The sequence below is a fragment of the Sebastes fasciatus genome, chromosome 9, assembly GCF_043250625.1.
Source record: "Sebastes fasciatus isolate fSebFas1 chromosome 9, fSebFas1.pri, whole genome shotgun sequence".
NCBI lineage: Eukaryota > Metazoa > Chordata > Actinopteri > Perciformes > Sebastidae > Sebastes > Sebastes fasciatus.
This window is the reverse complement of record NC_133803.1, coordinates 15,617,699-15,634,637: the sequence shown is the minus strand read 5'-3', so window position 1 is coordinate 15,634,637 and position 16,939 is coordinate 15,617,699. Positions and strand designations below refer to the sequence as shown.

At 41.2% G+C, this 16,939-nt stretch overlaps 1 protein-coding gene across 2 annotated transcripts; it reads left to right on the top strand.

Moving 5' to 3' along the window:
• Positions 1-6,086: 6,086 nt before the first annotated feature.
• On the top strand, positions 6,087-15,876 carry LOC141773995 (monocarboxylate transporter 9-like). Of its 2 annotated transcripts, none has more exons than XM_074646244.1 (6): positions 6,087-6,454; positions 7,219-7,485; positions 8,747-8,890; positions 11,179-11,274; positions 12,120-12,998; positions 14,249-15,876. In XM_074646244.1, exons 2-6 carry the CDS (start codon positions 7,287-7,289, stop codon positions 14,431-14,433), a joined length of 1,503 nt encoding a protein of 500 aa, XP_074502345.1. In that variant the 5' UTR covers positions 6,087-6,454; positions 7,219-7,286; the 3' UTR covers positions 14,434-15,876. The 2 variants fall into 2 exon arrangements, with proteins under 2 accessions (XP_074502345.1, XP_074502344.1); XM_074646243.1 differs by lacking the exon at positions 6,087-6,454 and adding an exon at positions 6,977-7,130.
• The last annotated feature ends 1,063 nt before the right edge of the window (positions 15,877-16,939 follow it).

Sequence of the window (16,939 nt, the reverse complement as noted above, 5' to 3'; positions counted from 1 at the left end):
GGCTTAAAAAATGGTAAATCATTGTGTTAATATTTGATCTTCCAAGAGGACCATCACCTCCATAAAGAGCTTAGCTTCACCAGGTTTGATATATATTGTGTGCTGTATTTGAGTACAGCACACATTATAATTAAAGATGCTATTAATAACATTGATAACATTCAGCCAATAGATGTCTCACATAATTTGCATGTGATATTCTGCCACATAGACCATTGTCTTTCAGGTTATTACATATGGTTATACACGGTATTGATTTGTAGAGCAGAGCCAATAAAAGTGGATAAAGGACGGTATCTTCCGCATAAAATTGGAGAGCACAGTTGGTGAAGAGTTGCTACCTAGATTACTATTCGGGTTGTCAATCGATTAAAATGTTTAATCGTGATTAATCGCTAATTAATCGCAATCTTTTTTTCTGTTCAAAATGTACCTTTAAAGGGAGATTGGTCAAGTATTTAATACTCTTATCAATATGGGAGTGGGCAAATATTCTTGCTTTATGCAAATGTATGTATATATTTTCTATTGGACATCAATTAACAACACAAAACAATGACTAATATTGTCCAGAAACCCTCACAGGTACTGCATTCAACATAAAAAATATGCTCAAATCATAACATGGCAAACTGCAGCCCAACAGGCAACAACAGCTGTCAGTGTGTCAGTGTGCTGACTTGACTATGACTTGCCCCAAACTGCATGTGATTATCATAAAGTGGGCATGTCTGTAAAGGGGAGACTCGTGGGTACCCATAGAACCCATTTTCATTCACATATCTTGAAGTCAGAGGTCAAGGGACCCCTTTGAAAATGGCCATGCCAGCTTTTCCTCGCCAAAACTTAGCGTAGGTTTGGAGAATTATTCTCCTTCACGACATGCTAGTATGACATGGTTGATGCTACCAATGGATTCCCTAGGTTTTCTAGTTTCATATGATACCAGTATCTTCACTCCAGCGTTATCGCGTTAACTTTGACAGACCTAATTACTATATCGAGTAAATATTAGGGGCCCTAAAATGGATCCCTGTAGGACAACATCAACATTTCAGGGGTTTGATTTCAAAACATCCGTAAGAACAGTTTTGAGTTCTGCCAACAAGTTATGAGTTAAACAAGCCATGTGCAACTGATCTGACCAAATGTTCTGATCAATACTCAGTACCGCCACAGTCTCAAGAACCTTAGTGGAACCCACAAAGACTGCTTCACACTGCTGCTTTTCATCAAGCAAATTAATGTCACGCACAACAGCAGTTGCAGCAGTTATCAATTAGGATGAGGTCTGAATCCTTGCATCTGTGGCTGACTTTATTGTTATTGTTTTTGTACTTTCAAACCGAGAATGAATAAAAACCATATGGACATGAAGACCGTTCAAGCATGAAGGAAAAAGAAAAACAACGATATTCATGCATACATAGACAATTGGAGACTAGCTGGAATGTGTTTTTGATGAGTATTTACACAAAGTCTAAGGGTTGATACCAATGAGACATAAATAATCCACTTTGTCGACCTCAGCAAATACTGTATATCCTTGTGGGTCCTCGAGTTGAGATGAGGACATTATTGACCTCCAGGAAAAGGCAGAGTTGCGAGTTTACCGTAAGTCTGGGATTTGAGCCAGCTTAGATATGGGCCAATAATTATTTAGCTCAACAGTTTCTCCACCCTGATGCAGTGCAACCACTTAATGTTGTAATATCAGTATCGCTATGACAAAGAGGGCACAGATCCAAATGAGTTTCTGCAGCAGACTTTATCCTTGCCCTCATGTACTCTGTGCCATGTCAGTCTTGAGGTGGTGAATATTGTACGTAGATAGTTACCAAATAGATTTCATGATGAAATGAAACAATTACGCTGTGCAAAGTTTCAACCATATCGCTGATTAATAATAGTGTGGAGACTTTATTGAATCCAGACTCCGGTGTCATTACCTTTACTTCTTCTACTACTACTCTACAATAATCAATTTTTCTTTTCTGTATCAATATTACAAAGCCTTAAACTTAAAAACTTTAGTTAGTTAATTAGTTCTTAATAGAGCTGGACAATATGAAGATCAAGTATTTCATTAATACAGGAGTATACAAAAATAGGCTTTCCCATGTGGTTATTTTATGTAGACTATTTATTTATTGAATAGCCAGAAAACATGCTATATGTTGCTACATGATATATATTATCGAGATATAAAATGACCTTTATCATGATAGATTTTGATTTTAAGCCCTATTCTTAACTTTTCTAACCCAGAATTAGTGTTATAGTATGTGTGTGTATTCAATAACTTAGCAAGTGAAATTCAGCACCAACATTGATTGTGTTACTCGAGTGTGGCGGCTGCCAATTCTCTGCTGCTTGCTGTTGTTTACCTTTTCCCTGGTGTTTTTTTGGTTGAATTGCTGAGTGATTGGAGGGTTATTCAGTTCACCTGTTGCAGGGTGTGGGGACTGGCTCTTAAATGATAGTTGAGAGCAGCTTGGTGCAGCCCTTTCTGTAGGGCTTAAAAGAGAAGGGAAACTGCACTCCCAGGGTCATTCTAATCTCTCCTTCACTAAATGCAACATGTGTTATCAGCCAAACCAGAAACTCTGTGTCTGTTTTAGGCCCTTTTGAGATTCTGTGCTCTTTGTGTTTTGCTTATTGAGAGTGTTGACTATCCTAGTTGGGGAAACAAAATTAATACCATTCAGTTGGGTTACCTGCACTAGGACGTTTAGGTGCTATTTGTGCAAGAATCTGGCTTGCCTAACGCCTGCAGGCTTTATTTTGTTATTTGTTGATTTTCACTGAAACCCTTTTATACCCATTTCTTTTAGAGTATTTTATTTGGGGAAACTTTAAAGGAGGGTAAATGGAAAAATAAAAATATTTCAGTTTCCCTAATTGTTTGTTATTGTAGAGGCATTTGTTCATTATTAGCATTATTATTATTAAGGAGGCATTTTATTTTATATTATTATGTGGATGGGAACTGGTTTTCAGTCTTCTGCCTGATCAACTAAAGTCTGGGGGAATCAGTACCGCCACATGTGTATCATAGCCGCTCTGTAATCCACTCCCCATCCTCTCTCCGTTTCCTACACACTGTCCCCTACATGCCCTATATCTGGTTGAAACTGGTCTGAAGCAACATGTCAGTGCAATACCAGTGTACAGTACAATTAACTGTGCCTCCCTTGTTCTTTTTTTTTCCACATCATTTTTTCAGGCAGAAGGGGATTATGAAGCCTAAATCGTTTCTGTAAGACCCTTCCTGGCAGCCGACCCCAGCTATGGGAAAAAGCATCAAAGTTCCTGAAGAATTTTAGATGAGTGTGAAAACCAGTTTGTCCTCTGCTCTGCTCTGCTCTGCTCTTTCCATCCCTCCCTCCCCTGTTCTCACTCTGCCACCCCGTCCTTTCATCTTCCACGTCTCTTCTTTGACTTCTTCTTTCTCCACTCCTCTTCTCGGCAGTTTCCTTCTGACTTGGTTCCACTGTGTTTCTGACCTGAGGTTATGCGAATGGGTGAAATCACATGATGATATAACTTTATGATGCTGCTGCTGCAATGTGACCATGAGCATCTCTACTGTCTGCACTCACACCACAGAATGAATGCAGGAAATTACCAAACGAGAAGAAGAGAAATAAACTCCACCAAGTTATGTAGATCTTAGTTATGTGGAGCAATATAAATTCTGTCAGGGCGTGGGCCTATAATTCACTTATGTTTTCTTGGCTGCATCTATTTTAGTTGACCACTTTGTGTTGATGTACTGTACGCCTACTCTTTATACTGCAGGGTCGACTCTAGCCCTTTTGATGCCCTATAGGCCAAGAACCCCCCCTTAAACCGCAACACACATCAGACATCCCAATGGTTATAATACAAAAATTAAGATCTTTATTTTCATAAATAACTATTTATTATAATATAAATTGGTCCTTGACATTTTTAGTCTGACTACAGTTTACAATTTTATTAACAAATAAGTGCGGCCGGGCAGATGAAAAAGTGTGAGAAAGAGTTACAGGTTTGAAAAGTGTATTTCTTTCTTTCTTTCTCTCTTAACTTGTTCATTTGTTAATTCAATGCAGAAAAAGAGGAAGAGCACCAACTGGCATTTTTAAAATGTAATAATTTATTTTTACAGGGCGACCAGCGTCCCCCAGAAGGTGGCACCCTAGGGTGACCGCCTATATGGCCTATATGCCTTAAGCCGTCCCTGACTTACTGAAAAATTCCTGCAATAGTCATATATGAACAATCTGTATTACTAAGACACTAAGCATATCCTGTAGTCATCTATCTCCCCTCCTGTAGCATTTCATTCAGGTTATTTTTAATAGACTGTCTACATGTTGCTGCCTATTCTGTGTGTCACTCTTATATTCCTTTTAAAATCAACCTCATATGTTTTGGTGACGGGAAGGCCGATTATAAGATAATTCAAGAGTGAGCTTTGTGCATGTATGTACTGCTTTAATCACAGCTCAGCAGGGAGAGCCCTCCAGGAAGTGCAGCCCTGCTGGTGCAGAGTGGTGTTGTTACAATCCATCAACCGGTTCAGACTGGACTGAATATAAACATTGTTCCTGGAGAGGACTAACAGCAGCGTCAGCACATAAATCCCCCAACTTTCAGCTACACCAGACAGAAGTACAGTTAGATGATTCATTCATGATTTTTCTAATTATTATTTAAACTTTTTCCAATTGTGAGGTGCTTCTTAAAAGAGCCTGATTTGTCCTGATTATATATATATATTTTTATACTTTATTTTTTCCTTTTTTCGAGGCTGTTTTCATATATGCAATCCACTGTTTGTAATTACAACAGTCTATAAACCAACTTTTAAGTAGATGGGCTTACAGACAAACCCATCAAGTACACTAAAGAAAATGTTTCTTTAAAAGATGTCACATGTATCTTTAGAGAAAAGAAGTGTTGACACATGAAGCAACACACACACTTATCTTTTTTGATATATTTACTGTATTGTTATTGTTGTTATTATATATATATATATCTTGTCCTAATTGTTTATCACTATTATGTAGTCATATTATTTCTTTATATGAATCTTGTCTCTATAGGTGGAGGCTTCAGATAATAAGCCCAGTGTTTTTTTTTTGCCTCTTCCTGCACTTTATATTATTAATTATTTTTTTTGTTATGTTGTATAGTCTTAAATTGTGCAAAACAAATAAACAAACAAAAACAAATAGTTTTGTGTTTTTGTGCATGTGTGTCTGCAAACACCTCCTTATTAGTTTTACTTAAAATGTCACATGCATCTTAGAAGAAAAGAAGAAGTGTAACAACCTCAACATTCAAAACCGAAACAAAACCAAGAAAAGAATAGAGCCTGATTTGTCCTGATTATCAGGTAAATAGTTTTGTGTTTTTGTGCATGTGAGTCTACACACTCCTCCTTATAAGTTTAAAGCCTCTCTGTGTGTGCTAGCAGGTTACAGACATAGGAATAGTCACACTGAATACAATTAAAGGCACTTGTTAGGAAAAAGGCTATAATAGACTTGTTGACACTTTTCCAAAAATATCTGTCTATAGCTGGCTGCAAGCACAGAATGCAAACCATAACACAATGTGAGTGAAGAACAGAGCTAATTCACTGATTTTACAATCGTGTACAATGTACAAGCCTCACATGAGCAGATCAGGTCCCAGAATTAAAAAAATACTGCATGAAACTGTTACTGATGATACTTTAGACAGTTGATCAGCAGTAAAGTGCTGTTTTTTAAGAATGCATTATAGTTCAGTTAAAAAACGGCCTATGAGCGTAATTTAACAGGTTTTCTTTTGTATTAACAGTAAAACACTGTTTTTAGCAATAACGGGTTAATACTGTTAAAATCCTGCTGTAAATTAACAGCAATTGTTTACAGTGTAGTTTTGGTGTTTTTGTGCATGTGTGTCTGCACACTCCTCATAAGTTTACTTCAAATGTCACATTTGTGTACAGTGTACAGTGTACAGTTTGTCACATGAAGCAACATCGGCAGAAAGCCTCTCTGTGTGTGCGCGCGCGTCTCTGTCTGCGGTGCGCTTCAAGAGGCGCGCAAGAGGAAGCAGCGCTCTTCCTCCCTTTCCTCCTCTCTAGCTGCGTTCAAGCTGCTGCTGTTGCTGTTGCTGTTGCTGCTGGACCAGCAAGAACAGCTTTGAACCGGTTCTGTCGCCGGCTACAAAGCAGTATGAGGGATGCATAGTGCGCATTGTTGAAGCAGAGTGGTTTCTCTTCTCTTGACAGCATCATCATAAGAAGACTCCAGCTCTCCGGCGTCCTGTGTGCAATGCTTTCACGTTCACTGTCATCTGCGGTGATTTTATAAGATTTTAAACAGAGAAAAACTCTGCTGCATGGAAAGTTCCCGCAGAGCTCCTCGGCTCTGCTCTGCAGGGTCCTGCTGCTGTTTTTGTAGATGCTTAGGTGAGTGTCGCATGTGTTATTATAACCAAAAATAAGCGCAAACGTGCCAGGTGTTTGTGAGAGAAAATACAGGCTGTTGTTGTTGGTAAATAGAGAAGGTGCCATTTGAATTATACTGGGATTTTCTTCAGGATATTATTGTCTTTTGAATGATTTGAATGAAAAAGTATACTGTCAACATGCTGTAAGCCTTAAACACATCTGAAATGTGAGGTACCCCCCCCACCACCCCCCCTATAATAAGAAGAAGTATTGTAAACAAAGTGTGACCAATGGGAGATATTGCTGCAGCAGTGATGGATAAAGTTGCTCTGGGCTGCAAATTATTTATGAAAGAGGTCTGAAAAACTTGTGTCAGCACAGGAAACAGATCTCTCCCCCTTTATATATATGTTTTAAGAGAGAGAGATCAGAGCTGAATCGTGGAGGAGGAGGCAGGTTAAAGGTGCAGGAGGAGGGGAAGGGGGGGGGGGGGGGGGGGGGGCACACAAAGCAGTGCTTTTACTTTTTCCTCCTCCTCCAAGGTGTGGTTTCATAGAGGCAGGGACAAAAGGGGCAGCTTGTCTGTGGGTAAGTTGCAGTCAGTCTGTGTGTTCAGGAGGACCTCACACAGGTGACCTGCCTGTTTGCACCAGGGCCAAGCGCTGCTGCAGCCTTCACTACATCAAGGCTTTATGTGAGTGTATATGTTGGAAGCTGTAGGTCGTATAACCTCGATTTTTAATCTATCTACTGTAATTGTTTGTTGTCTTGTCATTTCCCAGGAGCCCCTTCTTCTCTGTCAGAGCTGTAGCAGATCCCAGAGGGCAGCAGTGACACCATCAGCAGCACCATGGCTCCTTCTACTGACGTGCTGGACGGAGGCTGGGGATGGGCGATTGTCGTGGCCTCCTTCATGGCCCAGCTCCTGGCCTATGGGTCGCCCCAGTCGGTGGGCGTCCTCTACCCGGAGTGGCTGCACGCCTTCCAGGAGAGCAAAGGCATGACTGCCTGGGTGGGCTCGCTGGTGGCTGGAGTGGGACTAATAGCAAGTGAGTAGCACACACACTGTTATGTAATCCTCGACATGGGTCCACACATAGTGGTTAAAGTGACACACTAAATGGCTGTTGAATTAGATCAGCGAGGGTGCTGCTGATACTGCTGTGAGGTTTTGGAGTTATGTCAGGGCTTTTTAGAGAGATGGATGCTAAAAATGTGTGGAATCTTTCAGCATTTTTTCCTTCAGATGATTGTTTTAGCATCTGGTAATTATATGCAGAGCAGTAAATTGGTGTTTTGGCACTGCCGTTATGTGCAATATATCTGCTGACGTGTGATTTAGGGAGAGATTAGTGTGATCACTAAGCACTCACCTTTATCTACCTGCCATTTCCATCATCAATCATCGTACCGCTGATAATAAAGTAGACACGATGTTTGTGTCAAAGTCTGGACAATGACTGGCATGTGAGGGGTCAATACAAGCGATCACCGAGGAATACGTTGACTGTAGCTTCAGGTGTCAAAGAAGTTCCTCTCCTTACTGTAATGTTTCAACGGGGTGGAGAGAAGTGGCGATGTCGTGACAAAGATGGGCACTTTGTGGCTCCCCGAGCAGACTTGCTGTTATTGATTTTCTAGGAGAGCAAAGCAAGTGCAAGTCATCCATCCATGCTATGAATGTAGGAGGATCACTTAGCCCTTAATCTGACCATAGAGGGAGGAAAAGAAAGACAGATTGAGGGACATAAAAGGAGAGAAACACAACAAATACTGTATTTGTTGTATATGAACTTGATATATAATGGAAATAGAAAAACAGAAGAATCATGGGAATCCTAGCGTGTGAGCAAACAAACCTCTCAGTCTGGACATTATTAGAAAGTTATGCTCCACGACTGACAGTGTTGAGCAAACAGGATCAGTGATAGATGGTGGTCTCGGTTGACATTTCCGTGAGCCGTCCCGCCGGCCTGGTGTCTGGCTGTCCGCTTTCTCAGAAGACGTGAGGTGAAAAACATGACTGGACAGATCTGGCCTCGGGGCTCGGGCCAAGTCCTGGACACGTGCCCCAGCTGTCAGACAGCTGCAGTGCTGCAGTTTCTGCTGGACTTCCCCTGGTTAGGGGAGGGGGGGGAAGGAAGCAGTAAATGTCACGTGATGGATGAGTCAAGCAGTCTTGTTTTTCCTCAGAAGCTCTGCTATCTGTTATCGCGAATACAGCAAGTTAAGCAGCATAATATCATGATTCACTGAATGTCTTTGTTCCTCTTGTCACTCATCTTTTCCCTCTTTGTGTCTACCTGACAGGTCCTGTCTGCAGTGCCTGTGTGGACAACTTTGGGGCTCGTCCCGTGACCATCTTCAGTGGCGTGATGGTGGCGGGCGGCCTGATGCTCAGTGCCTTTGCTCCCAATGTCCAGTTCCTCATCTTTTCCTATGGGATCGTGGTTGGTAAGGAAACACTTGATGATAATCTTGGGGCAGTGGTTGAATGAAACCAAGCAACCTACATTTACTCAAGTACTGTACAGAATGTTTTTGGCATCATTGGGCAAAAATTCCATAAATAACCTTTCAGCATATTGTAATTCAAGTGTTCTGAGAGAAAACTAGACTTCTGCACCTCCTCATGGCTCTGTTTTCAGGCTTTAAAATCTAACCCATGATGGAAGACTTTAGCCAATCACAGGTCATTTCAAAGAGAGAGAGAGAGAGCGTTCCTATTGGCTGTTCACTCAACGAAGGCATGTGTCAATCACTCGTGAACTCCGATCAAACAGTCAAACTAGGCAGCGCTGATCAAATACAGTACAAACCAATATTATGTTACTGTAATGACTATTTCCCACCTCAAATGTTTTCAGAAACATCTTGTAGTGTACTGTTTAGCTGTAAAATGAGAGAGTTCGCTCCGGCTGGTGGGCGGTGCTTGGTATTTCTTCAACTGATCTCAACATGGCTGCCGGGTCATAAACTCATTTTACAGCTAAACAGTACATTACAAGATGTATCTGAAAACATTTGAGGCGAGAAATAGGCATTACAGTAACAGAATATTGATTCATATTTGATCAGTGCTGCCTAGTTTGACAGTTTGAGTTCGCGAGTGATTGACTTTAATTACAATTTTGAGGTACTTGTACTTTACTTGAGTATTTCCATTTTACGCAACTTTATTCTTCTACTCCACTACAATATTTCCCTCTGAGATAGAGGGAAATATTGTACTTTTTACTAACTCCCCTACATTTGTTTTACACTTTAGCCACTAGTTACTTTTTAGATAAAAAAACATGTGTTTTTGTGATATGATGCAGTAATATACAAAATTGAAGAACTACAACATTCAAATGTGTATGTTAGTGATAGAAACAGAATAATATAATATTCTATAAGAATATATCACTTTATAAGGAGCCATTCTGCATAGTGAGTACTTTTACTTTTAATACTTTAATTACATTTTGCTGATAATACTTCGGTACTTTTACTTAACATTCTGAATTCAGGACTTGTACTTGTAATGGAGTATTTTTAGACAGTGGATACTTCTTCCACCACTGCCTTGGGGGGGGGGGGGGGGGGAAGGGACACATGCCTGCAAAGTCCATGCTAACAGCCCGTCAGGTAGAGGCTTGGGTCTTGCCAGTTTGAGAAGAAAAGTATTTTAGGTCGTTGTGGTCGTGGGAGTTAACTAAGCTTCTTATCCCTCTAACATATGAGAATCTCGTAACAAATTGTATAATAATATGAAAGTAGCAGGGGCCGATGTGAAATTCAAATATTATGTAACATCAGAGGCTGACTGTATCATAAAGTACCAGTTGAATAAATACCCTTTCCACCGAAAGTACGTAGATACACATTTGAGCATTGCACCATTTGTTTGACATTGCTCTTTGTTTATTTTAGGGATGTTAACAGAAAAATATCATTATGGCTTAACCTGATCCCCAGGTGACCCTTTATTGCCTCTGCAGCCCCACCAGTGTGCCTACATGTGCCCAACACCACCTGTTATCGCGCATTAAGTGACAGCTCAGCCGTGCTTAAGCCTGGTGAACCCCTCGCGGTCAGCGATGCCTTTCGGCACAGGCATCACTGCAGAGGGGAGGCCATGCATATTTGAAGACAGTTATTTATTTTTAGAGATGTCCTCAGAATGATGCCGGTGGCTGTACGTCCACGTGCGGCTTGTTTACTGCTGGTCACGCGTTTCTTTTATGTTCTGCTATTTGTATTGCACAAGAAACCCTATGTACAGTACGCTTTGAATTTATGGATTTACATTGCAAATTCCTCCACTGAAATACACAGAGCTCAATGTTGTTCTGCAAAGTAGTAGACTAATATACATATTTCTGGAATTTGGATAAAATATAAGTGGCCTTTATATTAAAGGTTACACATTTTCTTGATGTGTACTGTGCAAATGAATTCCCATTGTTGTGTATTTTTTAGGGCTGTCAATCGATTAAAATGTTTAATCCCGATTAATCACATGATTATCCATAGTTAATCGCGATTAGTCACAAATTAATCACACATTTTTTATCTGTTCAAAATGTACCTTAAAGGGAGATTTGTCAAGTATTTAATAGTCTTATCAACATGGGAGTGGGCAAATATTCTTGCTTTATGCAAATGTATGTATTATAGAAGTGAACATCTTTTGCCCCTTTCACCTGAGCTAACGGAAATTCTTCCTCCATCTGTCCTTGTCCTCTCTCCTTCCACAGGCCTGGGTTGTGGTCTCGTCTACGCAGCCACATTGACAATCACCTGTCAATATTTTGACAAGAGACGCGGCCTTGCCCTCGGCATTGTCACCACAGGTACTGCCGCCCCGCCCTCACTGGGTGCACACCAGTTCTCCATGCACACTGCGTTCATGTATGAGCTGCTGGGAGCCTTGGGATGCTGAGGTAAACATCTGTAGTGTAGCAAAGGCAGATTGGTCTCATAAGTAGGGACGTGGACTGGTGGCCACGGACTAGATCTGGTTTGGCTGAATATCAGAACTTTAGGTAAAGTGCACTTTAAAGCTATATTAGACAGAATAGCCTTTAATGATGAGAGTTATTAGTAGCACCCAAAGTTTATCTTTAAAGTGTAAATCTACTGAGCTATTGGTGTCTTCAAATGAAACTCGTAAACTCATGAACACGGTAAACACGACTCCATTTGAAGGCACCATATCTCACAGTCTTAATATTAAAGAGCAATTCAACGTCTCATGAAAATCATGTTCCTGCTGACCTACAATGGTTTAACTTTGCTGCAGTGATATGGAGGTGTACTCCAGGGTGACATCATTGTTGGATGTTGTTACATGGTGTTACAGCCCATCAGTGATTGACTTGAAGGTTTCAACCAGATGGTGATTTTCATCCTGGTGTTAAGTCTTTAAAGTTATTAATGCCACTATGTGGACTATGTGAACATTTCTGGCGTTGGCGCCCCTCAGTGGCAGTATCAAAAAAAGATTGCTGCAACCTGGGAACACTGAGATGAAGGAGCTAAAGGATCACATAGACTGCATCAGTTTTTAACAAGATGGCCCTTTTTCTACAAATAAAAACTCACATAAAATTCTCCACATAGTGGCTTTAATTTATATTGATTGATCTGACAATTTATTACTTAAACACTGAATTTCTGTCTTCCTCTGCTCACTCAGGCACAAGCGTCGGAGCGTTCATCTACGCCTCCGCTCAAAACGAGCTGATCGTGTTGTACGGCCTGGACGGCTGCCTGCTAATCATTGGAGCCCTAGCGCTAAACCTCATGGCCTGCGCGGGCTTCATGAGGCCCCTTAACATGCCAGGGTACTACCTCAAGCAGAAGGCCGCCCTGGAGCGCAACACAGAGGGGCAACTTTTCGAGAAGCCCCCGTTGGACGACCTGACGATCACGGCAGGTTCCACCTCGACCACTCCGGAGAAAACCCTGATGGTGAAGGAGCTGCTCATCACCATCGATGCCAAAGACGTGACCGTTAACACAGAGAAGAAGAAAGACAGCTTCCTGTCTGGGTTGGCCATCATGAAAGTCATCAAGAAGAAGCAGCAGGCTTACTGCAAGTACATGCACGGCATGCATGAGATCATGCAGGACCAAGCCATGGTGGCCTTCTGTATAGCTGTGTTCCTGTTCAGCCTGGGGGCGTTCCCTCCTGTGCTCTTTATAGAGGATGTGGCGCAGAGTCAAGGACTCATTGAAGAAGTTAGTGTCATTCCTCTGGTATCAATAGGGGCCATCGCCAGTTGCGTGGGTAAACTAGCGCTGGGTGTGCTGGTGGACATCAGGTGGATTAACGGCATCTATCTGTACGCCTTCACCATGTTTGCTGGAGGTGTGTCACTGTTGCTTATCCCTCTCACTAAGAGTTATCTGGGACTGCAGATCCTGTCTGCCGTCCTGGGTTTCTTCTCTGGAAACTGGTCTCTCACCTCCTACATCACCACTAACATTGTCGGCTTGGACAGACTGACACAAGCCCACGGCATCCTCATGTTCTTCGGGGGATTTGGGATCATGCTTGGACCCCCTGTTGTCGGTAGGAGGACATTTCTTTTGATAGATAGAAACCCTGTTCTAAGTAGAGTTGTTCCTGTACTGATACCAGTATCGGAAATGCGTCTGATACTGCCCAAAATTCAGGTTGGTCTAGAAGGGAGCCCGCAAATTGCGAAATCTGATCTGAGATTTGCAAAAACTTCTTAAACTCTTGCGAGACTTGCTACCCGACGACGCTAACCTTAAAGATAGGGTCGACGATGTTGGAAAGCTGGCATAATTTGAAAGTAGCATCGCCTCAGGAGCTCTGTCTAAACCCACCCCCTCCCCTCGGGGCTCCTTCCAAAGCAACACCCCCCACCCACATGCACGAGCACCGCCGCATCGTAACTATTTCACAGACACAGAGCGGAGAGAGGACCTCAACTCGACAACGCTACCTCATGACAAGTAACCGCGGCAGTGCTACTTTTGGCCGAGTTTTCTCTTCCATTCTCCAGTAACGACGCGCTTTGAGTTCAGGCTGGTGCACGCCAAGGGTAGAGTACGAGCAGGGAGGCAGGGAGGCATTTGATTGGTTCTTTCCAAATAGACCTCGAGGCAGTGATTGGTAGACGTTTTTACAGGATTACAGCAGCTGCAGATGACGGCTCTTTTTCGGTCCTTTTTCAGAGCTCATAAGTAATGGATCGCTGTCGGGGTGTAAAGACCATTTCAACCAATATAACTGGATAACATCGTCAACCCTGCCTTTAACTATGTAAGGTCAATGCCTAACCTTAACCATTCGAGGTCAGTGCCAAACCTTAAATATTCAAGGTCAATGCCTAACCTTAAATATTCAAAGTCAATGCCGAACCTTAACTATTCTAGGTCAATGCCTAACGGCAACGGTAACGGTAGTCAGAGCGCGGTAAATGTCAGCCATTCGGCAATATTTCACAGAGGAAAATTCGACAAGCTGTAAAATAATAGTAGTAATAATAATAATAATAATAATAATTATAAATTTTTTATCACGCTGGTATTGGATAGGTACTCAGTATCGGCCGATACCGCACGTTCAGATATCGGAATCGGTATCGGGAAGGATTGGAACACCTCTAGTCGTAAGGCCATGTTTTCCTTTCAAAAACCTAAACGTTAAATCAGGCCGGCAGGCAGAGTAAGGAAAAGGGCATGTCGACTTCAATAAGGAACCAGCTTGTCATTATTTAGCTGACCGCTGTGTGTGCCAGGAATTCCTGCTGACTCTGCTCACAATGTCTGTTTTTTCTCATCACTTTCCAGGGTGGTTCTTTGACTATACGCAGTCGTATGACTTGGCGTTCTACTTCAGCGGGGGCTGCGTAGAGCTGGGAGCAGTCATTCTCTTTCTGCTCAACCTCCCCTGCTGGAACAAGAAGCACTCGGAGAACAACAGACCAGACGTCCACTACACCAGCAACTGTGAGAAAGTTGCCTCCGTAGCCTGAATATAAGCACCTTTCATATGGACTCAAATCTCACCCCTATACTGCCCAGCAAACTGATGAACTATACCCGAACCACCTCTGGGAGGAACTTTCTTTCTTTGACTTTACAGGAGTTTCCTCCTTTACGTCTGCTGCCAGGTTCTAATATACCAAAATACTTGCCAGAGGTTTTGAAATACAGGCCTTTCCTCTGAACGTTGCCTGCATTTCTCAGGTTCAAACCATATACTGCAGATCTTTTTAAAGGTTTGTGTTGATTTTTTTATTATTGCCTCATTTTACGAGGTCAACTGAACAATATTGTTCAACTCCCAAATTCTACATTGTGTTTAATATGTAAACACTGGTTTTCACTTTACTGTAGCTCTGAAAAAAAGACACGGTGCCGTTCATAATGCCTGGGAGAAAAACATTGTTGGGTGTTAATTTAACACAACTTTGGAAACCGCTCTGCAAATGCACAAGAGATCTCCCAGGAATCTTACTGGAACAGGGATTGGAATGAGGGAGTGAACGCTTTTTTGATAATCATCATTTTAGAAAACACATTTTCTTTATTTTGTATCTTGGTTTTAATATATATCTTAATTACACCACTATGTATCTTTCCAAAGCATCAATGATAGTCAATGCCTGTCGACACATAATGCCTGTTGGAACAATCCAAAAGCCTTGCTTTATAGATCATTTTTGAGTTCCACATAACCTCCTGTTTCTAGATCAGACAGAGACTTTTTAATTCAGTTATGCTGATTCAAACACATGTAAAACACTGAAGATATCCTACTGTATTTCCAACCTTAAACAGCATGTTGATTCTCTTTGTGGCATGATTATCATGACCTCTGCTGGCATCGATTGTGACCAGGCAGGTCCTTTTCCATCATTGTTGTGTGTGTGTGGTGCCGTATATGTTTATGTGTACATCGTGTGTGTACGAATCTGCACACGTGCACAGGATTGTGTGTGTGTGCATTGTTTGATAAACTTTTGTATTAGCACTAGTTTGTTAAGTCCTATGTGCTAGTGACTTTTATATGCACAAAACCGGCCACAGAGCTGTAAAAAACTGTTTTTGTTTAAGTTGGAAGTTGATTATCGTGATCATAATTGTAATGAATACATTGCAATAGGCTTTTAGAATCACTTGAATGTTATTAACTACACCACTACAAATGTATTTTTGATAGTTCCGGTTTCAGGCATAGCCTAAGGGTAAAATCTGGGACAATAGCATTGGCTTTTTGTGTTTGTAGAGGGTATTTACAAGGTGCAGATGAGGTACAATTAGTACTGACCTAGAAGAGACAGTGTGTTTTGGCTGTCACCTCTTATCCACTCTTTTTTTTTGTATGCCAGTATTACAATATTTATGTCTGTTATTATTTTATTATATCTTTTTATTTAAAAAGTGCCAATAAAAGATATTTGGATTTATGATAATGAGTGTCAAGGTGTGTGACATATTTATCATGGAGTTTGAACTACATTTTGAATCTCAAGTAAATGGTAAATGTAGGCCATATTTGTGAGCAGTAAACAGGCACACACTGTTGAAAAGCTCCCATGAAAACATTAAAAAACATGTCGACCTGACCCTATTCTTTTCCACTTAAGCTCCTCTAACGGGAAAACTATCAAACTGCTCCCTGGAGGAATCAATTTAGATCAGACAAAGTCAGTCGCCCTATATGGAAAGCCGTTTGAGCATTTATTCCAGACATCAGTGTCCTCCACTAGTTCGGTCTTTGTCAGCACTAGTTGGACATTTTGTCTTACTAGTTGAACAAAAACTCTTACTAGTCACTGTTTTTCAGCAACTAGTGGCATTTTTATCCAACTAGTTCCAACAGAAGCCTTACTAGTCAGACTGCACCACACTACTAAGACCAAAGTCCCAACTAGTCAGCTTTTTGACGCACTAGTGGACCTCTGGACAGAACTAGTAATGCTGACAGTCTTACTAGTTAACTAGTAAGCTGCAAAAGCTTTGACATGTTAACTAGTAAAGGACATATTCACCTCACTAGTTAACTAGTCACCTACAATTTCCTGCACTAGTTAACTAGTGAAGGCCAAAATGTCCACTAGTTAACTAGTTAAAGCTTTTTGACCTTACTAGTTAACTAGTGGCTCTTTTCCCCCCCTTACTAGTTAACTAGTTAAAGCTTTTTGAGCCTCATTAGTTAACTAGTAAGGTCAAAAAGGCTTTAACTAGTTAACTAGTAAACATGTTGGCTCTCACTAGTTAACTAGTGGCTCTTTTTGGCCCACATTAGTTAACTAGTAAGGTCAAAAAGACAATGACTAGTGTTACTAGTGAACATTTTGTCCCTTACTAGTTAACTAGTGAACATTTTGAGCCGCACTAGTTAACTAGTGGCTCTTTTTGGCCTGCACTAGTTAACTAGTAAGGCAAAAAAGACCTTCACTAGTGCAACTAGTGGACTTTTTTACCCCTTACTAGTTAACTAGTAAACATGTTGAGTCTTATTTGTGAGCAGTA

Bases quoted from the DNA above. Each gene is read 5' to 3' on its own strand.
- LOC141773995 (XM_074646244.1), top strand. From the start codon at position 7,287: ATGGCTCCTTCTACTGACGTGCTGGACGGAGGCTGGGGATGGGCGATT. The intron at 7,486-8,746 runs GTGAGTAGCACA...TCTACCTGACAG, and splicing joins TGGAGTGGGACTAATAGCAA to GTCCTGTCTGCAGTGCCTGT. The intron at 11,275-12,119 runs GTACTGCCGCCC...CTGCTCACTCAG, and splicing joins CCTCGGCATTGTCACCACAG to GCACAAGCGTCGGAGCGTTC.